This window comes from Strix aluco, chromosome 11, assembly GCF_031877795.1.
Source record: "Strix aluco isolate bStrAlu1 chromosome 11, bStrAlu1.hap1, whole genome shotgun sequence".
In the NCBI taxonomy this organism is placed as follows: domain Eukaryota; kingdom Metazoa; phylum Chordata; class Aves; order Strigiformes; family Strigidae; genus Strix; species Strix aluco.
Window position 1 is genome coordinate 5,218,609 of NC_133941.1, and position 13,365 is coordinate 5,231,973.

The 13,365-nt window shown below is 39.1% G+C and overlaps 1 protein-coding gene across 1 annotated transcript in view; it reads left to right on the forward strand.

The window, feature by feature from the left end:
* PTPRG (protein tyrosine phosphatase receptor type G) overlaps positions 1 to 13,365 on the forward strand; it is a 408,208-nt gene that overhangs the window by 260,352 nt on the left and 134,491 nt on the right. The window contains exon 5 of the mRNA XM_074835886.1: positions 9,288 to 9,383. Coding sequence (XP_074691987.1) covers positions 9,288 to 9,383 — 96 coding nt within the window. The remainder of the gene's footprint in view (positions 1 to 9,287; positions 9,384 to 13,365) is intronic.

Sequence of the window (13,365 nt, forward strand, 5' to 3'; positions counted from 1 at the left end):
AGCTCTTCTCATGGGCTGGTTCTGCTGTAATTTCCCATATACTTCATAATTCGTAAATAAAAATAACTCCGCAAGTGTACAGCCCGGAGGATTTCACATCACCTCAGAGATAGGAATGGCCTTTCGCCCAGCAAAATGCTTCTGAAAACATGCCCCATCTGCTGCATGGCTTTGAATCCAGAGATGCAACATAACTATAAATATCTGAAAATTTGTTCTGAGGCATTTTGAAGATCATTAAACCTCATGGAAGAGCTTGCCTTCTCCCATTAAAACAAAAAAAACCCAAAAACCCCAAACCAAAAACAAAACCACACAAAACCCCCAAATAAACCACACAGGACATTCTGAATTCCACAGTACATAAAGAATCATTTGTGCTAAGATGTGAGCTCTCAGAGGAATGCATACTTGTGCTAGTGCTTCTTTAAAGTGAATGGTGTATAAAATTGTATTAATCACACATGCTAGGAAAAGTGTGCTTTTGTAGGGTTTAATTTTAAAGTGCAGCTTCTTTCTTTTCCCTGAAGAGCACTGGAGTGTTTTTGCTAGGAAATCCCAGCAGTTCTCTCCATTCTGGCAGCACTTCTTGATGTTTAAGAAAGTAAATGGATTCTTGAAAGACAAGCTGAAGTATGGACAGTTTGGGTATTTTGACGTTTAAAACTTTTTCTTCAGTAGTTTAGTTCTCCTTGTATAAAGACCATGGGAAACAGATGAAGAAGTCACTTTTGGGTTGAGTTCAGAGCTATTCTCTTCATACAGTCAGTCCATCCAGCTTGTTTTTAGTTGCTGCGGCATTTGGTGCTTAGCCACTTCCTAAATTGCCTGTTTCAGTTTTTCATCCCCGCCAGCAGTTAAGTATTGCTTCTAATTTTTCTGTTTGGACAGTTTTAGAAAGCAAAGTTTGTCTCTCACTGAAATGGGAGTCTCAGTGTTGCATGTTCCCGCACGCATACTCTTGTTGTCTTGTTTGGAATATGCCACGATTAGACAAAGCCACTGTGGGTGAGACTCAGAACCACTCAATAAATAAACCAGAACGTCTCTGGCAGAGTCTGGTGGCGGAGCTAAAGACCAGTAAAAGATCCCAGCTGACCTCCAGGAGCCTGGGAAGATGCCCTTGGGTATGTGGATGCAGCGCCTTGCAATAACTGCATTGAACTCCTGTGGCATCAGCTCTGTGTCAGATATGAGCAGTTTAAAAGTTGGTACCAGTATTAAGAGGCAAGGTAGTGTCTCCAGGAGGTACTTGTGTGGCTCTTATTGCAATATCAAGCAAATGAACAGCAACCCCGAAATTTTTTTTCTCCAACGCCACTCCAGATAGTAGTTTATTTCACATGTTTTTCAATCGCTTGTCATTCTTCCCATTTATTTTCAATCTTTCATATTTTTCTTCATAAAACATCCAGTTAAATGGGGGATGGGATGGGCAATGACCATAGTTTACACATGAGGAAACAAGACCCAGAAATGGGCAGTGATTTATGCAAGATAACAGAAACTCTCTAGTACTCTGGGAAGATAAGCCTTTGCAATCCAGGACTAGTAGGTTGCTGCCTCTTCTCAACTTACCAAAAGACCTGATTTGTAAGAAATACTCCTACCCAAAAATCAGAATACTGAGCTATTTGTCTCTCATTTGGTTTTATGGGCTTCTTAATCTTTTCAGGAGGGAAGGAGCTTTGCATTTTCAAGGTTTTTCTCACAGGCATGAAGGCAACAGCCACAGTGATTTTTAAATTGCAGTGAAGGTCCTCCTGGAATCACTTCATTCCAGATCCTTGGACTTTAAGTGAAATACCGTATGTCAGGGAACCCTCTGATGGAGGGTTACGAATGAGCAATACTGTGTGGTGTAATCTTTTATCCTTTTTTTATTTTTACCTCCTCCTCTCCTTGGATCTCTTCCATCCCTTGGACATGTGGTTCACATCCTTTTTACGAGCTGACTGAGCACCCTATTGTACACTTACCACCCACGTTTCCAGAAAAAAAGCCTCCTAAATTTCTGAGTCCAACAAGATGCTGTGAAGTATCTGGATACACAGGTATAATTACCACAGGATGAAGATATTTAAACATTTTTAGAAGATGAGAAAAGGAGGAAAGGTTCAAAAAAGCTTTCTGCTCATTATGCTTCAATTCTTGTTTACATCTTAGTATTAAAGTGTGTTAGTATTATAATTTCCTGTGTTTGGAAGGAGGTCAGATATGAAACAACACTTGTAGCGAGGAAGAGGATCAGAAATGAGAGGCACTGCATGGGGAGGTAATAACCACAGCTCTATAATTCAGGGGTCTTGTGTGTTGTGAAAGAGAAGACTTACTGCTGATTTTTTGTTGGTTTTGAATGATTTATAACATTTTACTTGTGGCGGAGTGTTGCAATCTATGTTGTCATGGAAATTCTATTGAATTTATAGTTCCATTTATCCAAAACGATTTTCCAGACTTCATTTCATGGTGAATCATATGGCTGTTACTTGAAGTACAAAGCAATTGCAAAAAGTTTCATGTTATGGAAAGCATAAACACTGAAACCGTTATTTTCATATTACGGAAATACAAATGAATGCAACATAGAGCTTTTTAGCATCAAGTATGCCTTCATTGTGTAATGACTCAGTGTATATACATGAGATGGATTTTCTTGTTTGGGATGGGAGCAGACCTAAGAGGTATTTCTTTCTGGCAGAAGAAATCAGGGAAGCTTCTGGTTTGCCAAGGTACTTGCTCTCTTCACATTCAGGACTTAACACTCAAGATACTGAGAGATATAGTTATGATCCAACAATGCATTGAAGCCCAGGGCAACCCTACGAGCATGTGTTGCCTCACGTTCCTACTGGGCTGTTACTGGACCACTCCCGGGTTTAAACAGAGTTAGGGGCAGAATGTGCAACAACTACCAACTTTCAGGTTGAAAACGGCTATGAAATCGCTTAGTCTTGACTTATAACATAGATACACCTACTGCGTTGTTTGTAGACAACAAAGCAATAATTATTGCTTACTATTAAAGAAGATTAAAGGGAAATTTACCGTACTTCTAAGGCATGCGAATGTCTAAATTGAGTTAAATTCTGTTTTTTCACTTGTATGATCTTTGCTCTTCTTGCTGTTTCAGTCTTTTCGTTTTTTTCAGCCTAGCATTGTATTCATTATCAAGTTGCAATTACGTTAGGGCAAAGACCCTGTCTGACTTTGTTTTGCAATTTACCCAGCACACTTCTAGGCACTGTAAAATACTAAGTTATGACATTCAAAATTCATCTCTGTACCTGCCTAACTATAGTTAAAAATTCACTGATGAATAATAGACTAGGCAGGAAAAACATGCCATTATCTGCTCCTGTTCAACTTTATCTTTTAAAAAGGATGCAGTATACTCTATGTTATTACATCAAGCTCTAGTAGGAGAACTGGAAAACATCACGATTCACTCTTCCCCCCACCTTTTCTAAGCAGATTTTGAATATGTTTTAAATGATGAGTTTCATGGTTTTTTTAAAGAGAATATAATGAGAAGTCAAACATCAGACTTTATTGCCCCAGTGTACATCTCACACTCCAGTAAACACACAGACTGCAGGACAGTTATTCTGAATTTTCAGTGCTGCAGTGAAGATTACATTATGTCTGTAGAAAATTTTTATTCCAGCCAAATGGATCACATCATCCAGTTCGCTAGAAATCTATGCACATATTTAAAGCAGAAGCAAGTTACATACGAGCTTTCAATTAAGAAAAATCATGTATGATTCATAATCTTAGCACAGATTTTGTTTTTGTGCAAGAGGCTTTAAATCCAGTTGTAAAAGTGGTTGAGAATAATTTATTCTTACAATATAAGCAGCAAAGGTACTAATTAAGAATTAGTATATTCAGTGATTAACTCCATCGTTTAAAGCAAATATTTCAAAATTTTTGTTTTGTCACTCTGCAAAGATTTGAAGTCTACCTGCAATGTCTGGGTGTTTTGCTCTTCTGAAAATACTCTCAGTCTCTAAAGCAGTACATAATAAACCACATAGCTGTTGCCTCTGTGTCTTGCCGCCTGATCCTGATTCATCAAAAAATTGGCTAGCCTATAAAACCTCTTTTTTTTTTTTTTTTTATATTGTATGGTAGTCCTTGGATTGCTGGAAGGAAATGAGCGGAAAGCTAATTCCGATGATCTTTTCCTTTCCACCAGAATTCCTGATACTATTGAATATTCTGTACTCCACATCTGTGACAGCACAATGAGCCTTTGTTCATTTTTTAATCTAAAGAGAAATCTGCTGTAGGAGGTTGCACAGGGTGATAGCAGCCCAATTTAAAAGTCTCAATTATTTATTTTTAAAATACTTGGCATCTGTCTATGGAAAATGTACTTGCTTGGTTTCCAGTCTCTTAGAATTGCTTTGAACTCGCTCACATCTTCTGGGATCTATCAAATGCTCATTGTGGCTTTCTTTCGTAAGTGCTGAATGAGTTTAGCCATGATAGTCTGTATTGGATGTAAACTTTCTGTCTTTGTAGTGGGGTAATAAGAGCAAAAACATGTCATGCACAAGAATGGTGATTTCTGTCTGGATGTCTGTCTTGCCAAGCAGAGGAGGAGCATCTGAGCAGAGAGCCAAAGCCTTTTATTTGTGGATGGGTGGCAGGGAGAAGTCATTCATTTGAAGCAGGCTCAGTTTTTGCAAGCCAGTGACATTTCATAAAGAGGGTTTAGTCATTCAGAGGCAAATGAACTTAATAAAATCAGAACTGATCTCTGGTGGGCAGTATTTCTCAGTAATACACATGCACATTTTGGACAGCCTGTCCTTACAAGATCAGAGTGGTGGCAGCCCAGTGTCGAGTCAAAAGCCCTTAAGCACAGAGCAGGGCCTGACATTTTGCCAGGTCTGGGGAACAGCAGATTTCTGCTGAGGTTGGAAGAACGCGGTTGAAGAAAGGTGTTTCTGCAGAGGGTAGATTGACCCTGAGGAAGAGGGGATTGCCTGCCCCAAGGCATGCTGGAGGGGTGCTGTAGCTGGTAGGAGCGTGGAGGCAAAGATGCTTCAGGCTGGGGAATTGCTCAGGTGTTGGATGTATGTGGTGTATTTATTTGTGTAAATGTTGACAGCTGGAAAAAAAAGCCTGGAGTGCTTGGAAAGTGTAATGGTTGGGCACTGGATTTTCCTGGACAGAAGAGACTAGAAGACATGACATGGTTTTATAGGGTGACTGGCAATTATCTCATGGGTTATGGCAGAGTAAGGGTTTTCTCTCTAATCCTCTGTTTTAAGGCACTTGTAACATTCTGAAGATTTTTCCCCTTCAGTGAGATTTTTTCGGGCTTAATCTGTGCTGTACAGCAAATCTCTCTCAAGTTTGAGTGAAAACAATTCTACTCTTTTAGAGTGTGAAGAGTGTCAAAGCATGAAGTTTTTCCATTAAAAGCAAGCTCTTGCCCTCTCTCTGCCTTGGTAAAGCTCTGTAGCTGCAGTAGTTGTTGGTAGCTTTTTAGGATGGAGAGAGTCCTTCTTGCAAGAAAAGTGCCTTTGTGTCACTAGGGACAGTTTGCTTCAGCTTAGCCTTATCAAAATACTGAAAATTTCAAGTTGCTTGGACACTGCATGGTTTTTATAATAGATCTTTACAAGGTACATGGAAGCATACTGCCATGTTGCACATCTGAGATAAAGGAAGTCCATGTAAGCCTTTCCCAGCCTTGTTAGTTGTAACAGGGCTAGATGTGAGAGACTTATAAATCTAGTATATTGTGCCGTAGAGAACAGGACTTTTGTGCCCTCTGGGACCTATGCCACCGGGAAGGCTATTTGGAGCAGTGTCAGCAGGGGTGTGTGGAACGGAGCATTCTGACTGCAGACAGGTAGTGTCACACCATAGAAACTACAAAGGGTATTTCAGGCTTTCCCATTGCTAAGGGATCCAGAGCATTTAAAAATATATATATATTTATTTAATTTTGGAAGCTGTTGTGAAATCACATGCAAGAATGTACAAGAAAATGATGGTTTATGGTGCTGAAATCAGGCAGTGCCACAATTCAGGTTGAATGTGCAAGTTTGGATGATGCTCCATTCTGCATTTCACAAATGGCATAATATAATGAGATCCCAATTTTCTTTAGCTTAAAAGTCCCTTTCTTGCATTCTGTACTACTGCTTTGTATGTACCAGGCAGAGACAGTAGAATTCATTTACATGCAAAATGCACCATATATTGTATATACTAATTATATAATAAGGAGTAATAATGAAAATTTTCTAGCATGTTTAGGCCGCTTAAGTATGCGGTGAAATTAATTTTATGGTTAACTGTCTTATTCCCGATTTGTACATAAAGAACATTATGCCATCCTTAGAAAATATTAAATTAAATATCTACTGATAAATGCATTCGATATTATGTATATTATGTATAAAAGAACAAAAATACATTAGATACATTTACATTTTATTGTAAATTGGGGAAAACAGATGAGACTGTATTATGGAAGATAACAATATGTGATCACATAATTAGAAAATTGTCATAATACTAATGCTCAGCGGTGTCCAGGTGTGGTTTTATGAGCAGCCTGAACCATACAGCTTTGAGGATGTAACTTTACCATCTTCTTAACATTGTTTTTGCAGTGTATGCGTGTGTAAATTATATAATAGCAATTCCTGGGAGATTCTACTCCTAAAACGTTCCTTCTAGCTGTATGAACACATAAGGAAGCTACTGTATGACAGATGATGATAATTTTTCATACAAGACAGTTCCCCTTGACTTGATGGATGCAGAGAGAGGAACCACGCTCTCTGGAAAAACACCAGGGAGCAGTGGTAAAATGTTTCAATGTGTATGGTAATCAAGGCAGAGTGTGGTTCTTGATTAGTCTGTGAAATTGCACTGCTGAGACGAGGGATCTGAATTAAGCACTTTTTTACCAAAGCCCTTTGCACTGCTATCCAAAAGTGTATTGTAAAAATTAATTTCCTTAAAATGCCGTGAGCAAAATTGATCCAAAATGATTTTGGCATATGCTGAACTCACTCAGTGATGCTTTTCTTCATAAACTCCTGTGAGAACTATATAGTGAAGTGTTTTATATAAGGTATACCTAATTTTAGACTTTATTTTAAAGGGGAGTAAAATTTAATTTGTGAGTGTTTTGTGAGCTTTTGTCTGAGCTGGCTAAATTGAAGTTTAAGCAATTCTACCTGAAACAAACTGTTTCTAATTTCTACATCAATGAATGGCTGTACCTTGGTTTACATTTGTTCAAAGCACGAGTTGTCAGAACCTGGAGGCACCACCAACTTTGTGAGATATTGCCAGCATCTCTGTGTGTGCTGTGAATACACTGGGAATAGGAAGGCCAAAATAGGGGAAGAAAATTGCTTTCAAATTTTATGAAGCTAGAGCGAGTGCCAGACAATTTTTTCATTTTTTGTGAGCCATTTGGAGTGTGGTCTTATTTTATCCTCCTGCTGAAAAAAGTATCTCTACCTCTGAGGAGACTGATCTTCATCGTGGCCTTTTCTCTATATGGTGATGTTTTATTAGATGTATAGGTACTTTGCCAGTATTATGCATTACAGCAAATATATATAGTCAGAAGCCTGGGAATCAGTAAATACGAGGAGAAACGTATCTGAGCAGAGATAAAAGGGTATCGTCTTATCTGGCAATACACAAAATTTCAGAATACGGGAAAAATACTTGCATTTGTGAATACAGTAGGATTTGTTACACAGCACAATCTTGGAAAAACCCAAACAGCCCCAAACAAGTTATTGGTGCCAGCAGAGCATTTGCCTGCAGACAGACTTGCAGGAGCGAGCAGTGGTCAGACTGGCAGTGTGATGGGGGGCACGGACACTCTCAGCTAGCCCTTACATCTCTATTTAACTGTGCGCTGTGTGGCTATTTCTTGTCACGTAGTAATGCTGTGAAAAGCCTGAATAGGTCAGGTAACGAGTGATGGGCAGCAGAGAAGCAGGAGTGAATGCACAGGTTCAGGTAAGAGGCCAGTGGTAGAGAAGCCTGATGGATCCGTTCCTGTTTCATAGCCAGGAATGGATTTTTTTCCTTGAGTCAGTGTGCATGAGTGAGCATATGCATTGGTCAACTGTCCTGCAGTAGTATTGCCCCCATGGATACACTAGCGCTGGTTTGGATTGTGAAATCCATCCGGGAGGATCCCTGAATGGCCCCAAGAGCAACCTCTGCGACACCCGGGTCTTGTGCTTGGCTGTTATATCAGACACATATTTTTAATTTGTAATGTGTAGAGCACACATACAACAAATGTTACCAATACTGAATTTATTCTATGAAAATGTACACACCTTCACGGTGTAATGTTGAGAAGGGAGCATTGCATGTTTTGGATGTAAACCGGATCCTCTAGAGCAAATCATGGCTGATACAGATGGACTAACACTAGGGGCTGCTTTGGGAGTGGAGAGGTTGAACAACTGCTGGAGAAGCAGCAGTGTGTTAGGATGGCTGGCAGAAGTGGGAGCTCAGCTAATGCAGTAAGTGGAATTGTTCAACAGCAGAGTATATGAAAGAAGCTATTTCTTGGTTCTCCCATATTTGCATAACTCAGACATTTGCTGTTTCGGGGTAATCATTGTTCTCACCTGCTTTCACTTTGGGTTTGCATAATTATTAATATTTATTATTCATCCTAAAATGACATCAAAATATCTGGTTTTGTCTCATACTTTTTGCCAAGTACTAACGTTTTGGAAATAAAAGTCATGAAATTTACTGAAGTCAGGGAGAAATCTGACCCTAACTGATAGTCCTGAATATCAGAGGCTCATAAAAATGCATTGCTACAGAGACAGACTTTTATCTTACAAATTGCTTTAGGAGTAAAGGAATAACTCTAAACGTTGAAATCCTTTTCAAAAATTCTCTATGGTTTTTGAGATAAATATGTTTAGCACATTTAACAGAGCAGGAGATGAGCCTGCAATGAGCAAAGAAATGAAGAGATCCTGGCAGAAGGCACAAAGTTTACCATCTAAACAGACTGACCATACTGTTTATCCTTGGGTTTGGTATTAAAATGCATTGCATTGACTCTGTTCCCTGGTTACTGTCCCAGTAGGGCAGTCAGGCTATTAATCAAGATGCTAGTAAAACAATATTGTTCAGCAGAATTCCTTTATCTCAGGTTCATAACACTGGGTTTATGTACGATGTGTATGCATTGCCTCATTTGAAAGCTGTATGAATCAACACTAATGTGATTTTGTTGTTGTTTTTAATTTTTACAGATGCAGATTTACTTCTACAATCCTGATGACTTTGACAGTTTTGGAATAGCAGTTCTAGAAAACAGGGTAGTAGGAGCCATGGCCATCTTTTTTCAAGTAAGTTTAAACAAAGGCTATATCCATAAACCGAAGCATTCACCAAGTACTATTTAATTCATTGAATTGTTTCAAACTTAATGGATGCATCTGTTTTCTTGTTCCCACCTGTCTAAGTGAAAGATATTTCATATTGTCTATGTGTGATTTAAAATGTAAGTAAGTATATTTAAAAACATAATGAAAAATTTTGCATGAATTGTTCTGATTTTATAGCTGCTTTACAGATGCAGATTGGAGAACACATTTATCATGGAACTTCCTTCACTGCTGAAGCACATTGTTGTGGTCCCTGGAATACTAACAAACCAACATGAACTGGTTCTGTTTAGAGAAAACTTAAAATTCAAACATAGCTTGAGAGAAAATTAATCAATAAGTTTCATCAATCTTATCTGTAGCAGTTTCTTCTAAATTGTCATAGTAACAAGTTCTTGAACAGCCCAGGTTTCCAAATGAGTGAATTTATGCATCCCCTTTTTTAAAATGCATCCTCAAGAGTGTGACTGCTCAATTAGCTCATTTGTTGGTTCGACACACTCAAGAACTGCAGCGTGGTGTAGAGACCGCTGCTTGCGATGGCTCGCAGGTCAAGCCACGTGGCAGTGGTGTTCAGCAATGTGGGCTTTTTGTCATGTTGCATCAGAAACTGAGTTTTTCCTTTCTGACTCGAGGGTGAATTGAATGGAGGCTGTTGGAGCAACTCCATACCACCAGGCTGTCACAGGCAGTAAAGTGGCTAATGAAGATTTGAAATATCTCAAGGTGTTGCTTTTTCAAAGGAGAGGAAAGGAGGGAGGGAAGATTAAGGGAAAATGCTGGTCGTCTGTGAGATTTCACACTATTTTTTACTGTGGAAGAAAATGATCTTACTGTTATCTTTGTGAAGCCAGATAAAAAAGAATATGCAAGTACCCATATGTAAATACCTCCCTTTTTCTTATGATGTTAGAGTGACAAGCCTGACTCTCCTGCTCAAATTAAGTAAGGTTGTCTTTTTCCATGTTACTGATTTTGATCAAATGCTTTGATAAGGAGAAAAGGACGGATCCTTGTATTGCATAAATTGCTGTAACTGTGCTGACATCAGGCTAGTGGAAGTAGGCATGTTAAATTCATCACTGTTGAATTCTGAGCACTTCTGTGGCGTTTCATGTTAGGGTAAAGTTGGTGGAGCTGCGATAATTTACAGTGTCATAGCAGGATGATTCCCCAGGCTTCTTAATCTTGATGAGCTGTGGGAAGCATTGGGCAAATTGAATTTGGCCTTGCAAGTCAGAAGTTTAGAAACAGAACAACTAAAGGCACTGTTACTTGATTTATACTGCAGTGAATAGCTGCACGTTTTGGGCGTGTGCTGTGTCAGAAAGAGCATGTGTTATGCCACGGTGTGCAGTACATGTGGCATCATCTGTCTGGAATTTAATTGCTAAATTACCCCGATGTGCTTCATATAAGCTATGTGAAGCATTGCCCCATGTCGCACCATTTCCTAGTCCATATATGACATTTATTCCATAAACCTTGTTTTTAGAGGATCTTAAAATTGTAACGGGACTGTGTTTTGTATTCCCCACCTGCAAAGCCAGGTGCTGCGCTTACTGCAAGTCCCACTTTGCACAATTCCAAGGGAGCCATTAAACTCACTAAAAATAACCTAAAATAGTCTGTAACACTGTTAAAAAAGCCATCTTTGATTGTAAGAGACCTCAGGCTCTTTAAGACCACAATCGAGTGTTGCAGTCCCCTCAGGGAAGCAGAAATCTATACTTTTCATCATTTCTAGCCCTGCAGGCCACAGGACATTAGGCTGTAAAGTCTAGATGATGGTGCAGCTGGGCTCCTCTGCTCCAGGAGCCATGAAATCTGAAGCCATTACTGATAAACAGTCTCTGATCTCTTCCAGAGGGTGGGGGTAAGGTAATGCTTTGGTGAAGTGACCCAGGAACAACCTGGTTTTGGCTGCAATGAAATGGTTTTCTTTTTTTTTGTATTTTTCTTCCCTGCCTTTGGGTCGAAATGATAAATCAGTGGCATCCTGTTAAACTCCTGCGTGTATCATGTCTTCTGGGTAGCTCTGCTCCAAGACGGAAAGCTGCCATGGAAGATTTGTAGAGCCCCAGTCCCCATTCTGGAAGGACCTGTGCTGAATTCTGGCCTAAGGAAACTCTATGGACTTCAGTGTGGCAACTGTTATTTTGGCCATCATGAGGGTTTTCTAGAGTTTGTCCCATAGAGCCTGAGTTTTTGTACGTAGGGTTATTAACTGATGGTGATAATCCTTTGCAGATCCATACTGTGTTTGACCAAGATGCCATTTTAGTTCTGTCATCTGTGTATCGTGTGCTGGAGCTCGTGAACCACGACTTGGTAAAACCTTTACAGTCAGTTTCATGCAGAAATATTTGGTCTTCTTTTAGCCTTGTTCTCCAGGGCACCATGCGGATAAGCTTACCATGGCTAGTATTACGTGCAACTAATTTAAAAGCTGTCTTTTAAAACTGATTCTTATTAACTTTTGAATGAAATGTCCCTAAGATGTCCATGGCCATATTTTGGTTGGCAGCTTTGACTATTCAAGTACTAATTTTATAGTTTGCTATGTTCCAGAGCTCTGGTCCCATCTCTAACTCGTTTATCTAGAACACAGTTTTATAAAATTGTAGCCATAGAGGTCATACTGTTTTTAACAAATACATTGGAAAACTGAACTGTGCATGCTTTTCTGTATAAACATTTTAACACAGAAATTATTGGATAGGTTTGCCATTAAGTCAAGACTTGGATTTTTGCAAATGCGTTAATGCTGTGTTGGAATGAATGTGTACTGCACTGACTGAGTTTATAGTCTGGCAGGTGTTCTTTGTTTGACTGATGTTCACAAATGTTCCTTTGAAAATCAGGTTCTCCAGTGAGTGAACATTATACTGAACTATATAATTATTGGTGAAACATTAAATAATTAAGAACCCTCTTTCCTCCTTTTTAAATAATTTAACTTGGGCTATATAAGAATTTTCCTTCTTGAATTCACTGTTTCAGGGGCAATTTCCAGGTAAAGTACATTGGTTCTGAACTTGGATAATTGAAGCACTTGGAACTTTGTTGTAATTGCTAATTAAATCTATGCTTTTCTCATTGCTTTCATTGTAAACTCTGTTGATAAATTCTATTTTTGTTTGAATGCTGCAGGTCTGTTGACCTGACAAATAAAAAAATATTACTAGTTAAAATCAGGAAACAGTTCTTGCATATACAAACTGCTATAATTGCTCATCTCTATTTCATTGTGGATAGACACTCCAAGGGTCTCACATAAAATAGCACTGTGGGGACTTGGTAGTAGGTATTCTCAATATGCAAATGAGATGAGCTGCCCTAAAATCTCTAACTGGTCTCTGAAAGCTGTTTTTCGCATTGGAGTAGAAGTTGTACAGTGAACAGGTATGTTGAGGTAAAGGGTTCCATAATACTTGATCCCTTTTCTGACCATAGCATCACTTCAAGCATCATGCTGGGGACTATTGTGCGTACAGGGGAGTGCAGCAAATAACAAAGCAACAGATGATTTGGCTCTGGTGAAAATTTCCTCAGACTTTTGTTCTGTATCTGTATATTTGGGGCAGAAAAAGGTGCCTCACTGTGCAAAAACCAAACAACAAACAAACAAAGCTTTCACTGTGCCATGGTGTTTCATTCAAGATCCTCTCTCACCCTCACTGAGGCCCAGTGAGTGTAGTAGAGGAGCAAAGTGACTTAGGAATGTCTGATTTTTTTAGTTCAAATTACTTAGCTGGAACAAGCTGAAAAGGGGAGAAGGGAACTCCAGCCTGCTGGTGTCACATATAATGGTTATGAAAACCCAGTGAGAGTGGGGAAATCAGTGGGAAAAATGACTTTTTTCTTAAAGTGGGAATGTCTGCAGAAAAAAGTCAATATGTTTCAAGAGGGAGAGGGGATCAGGGTATTAAACAGCAATGTG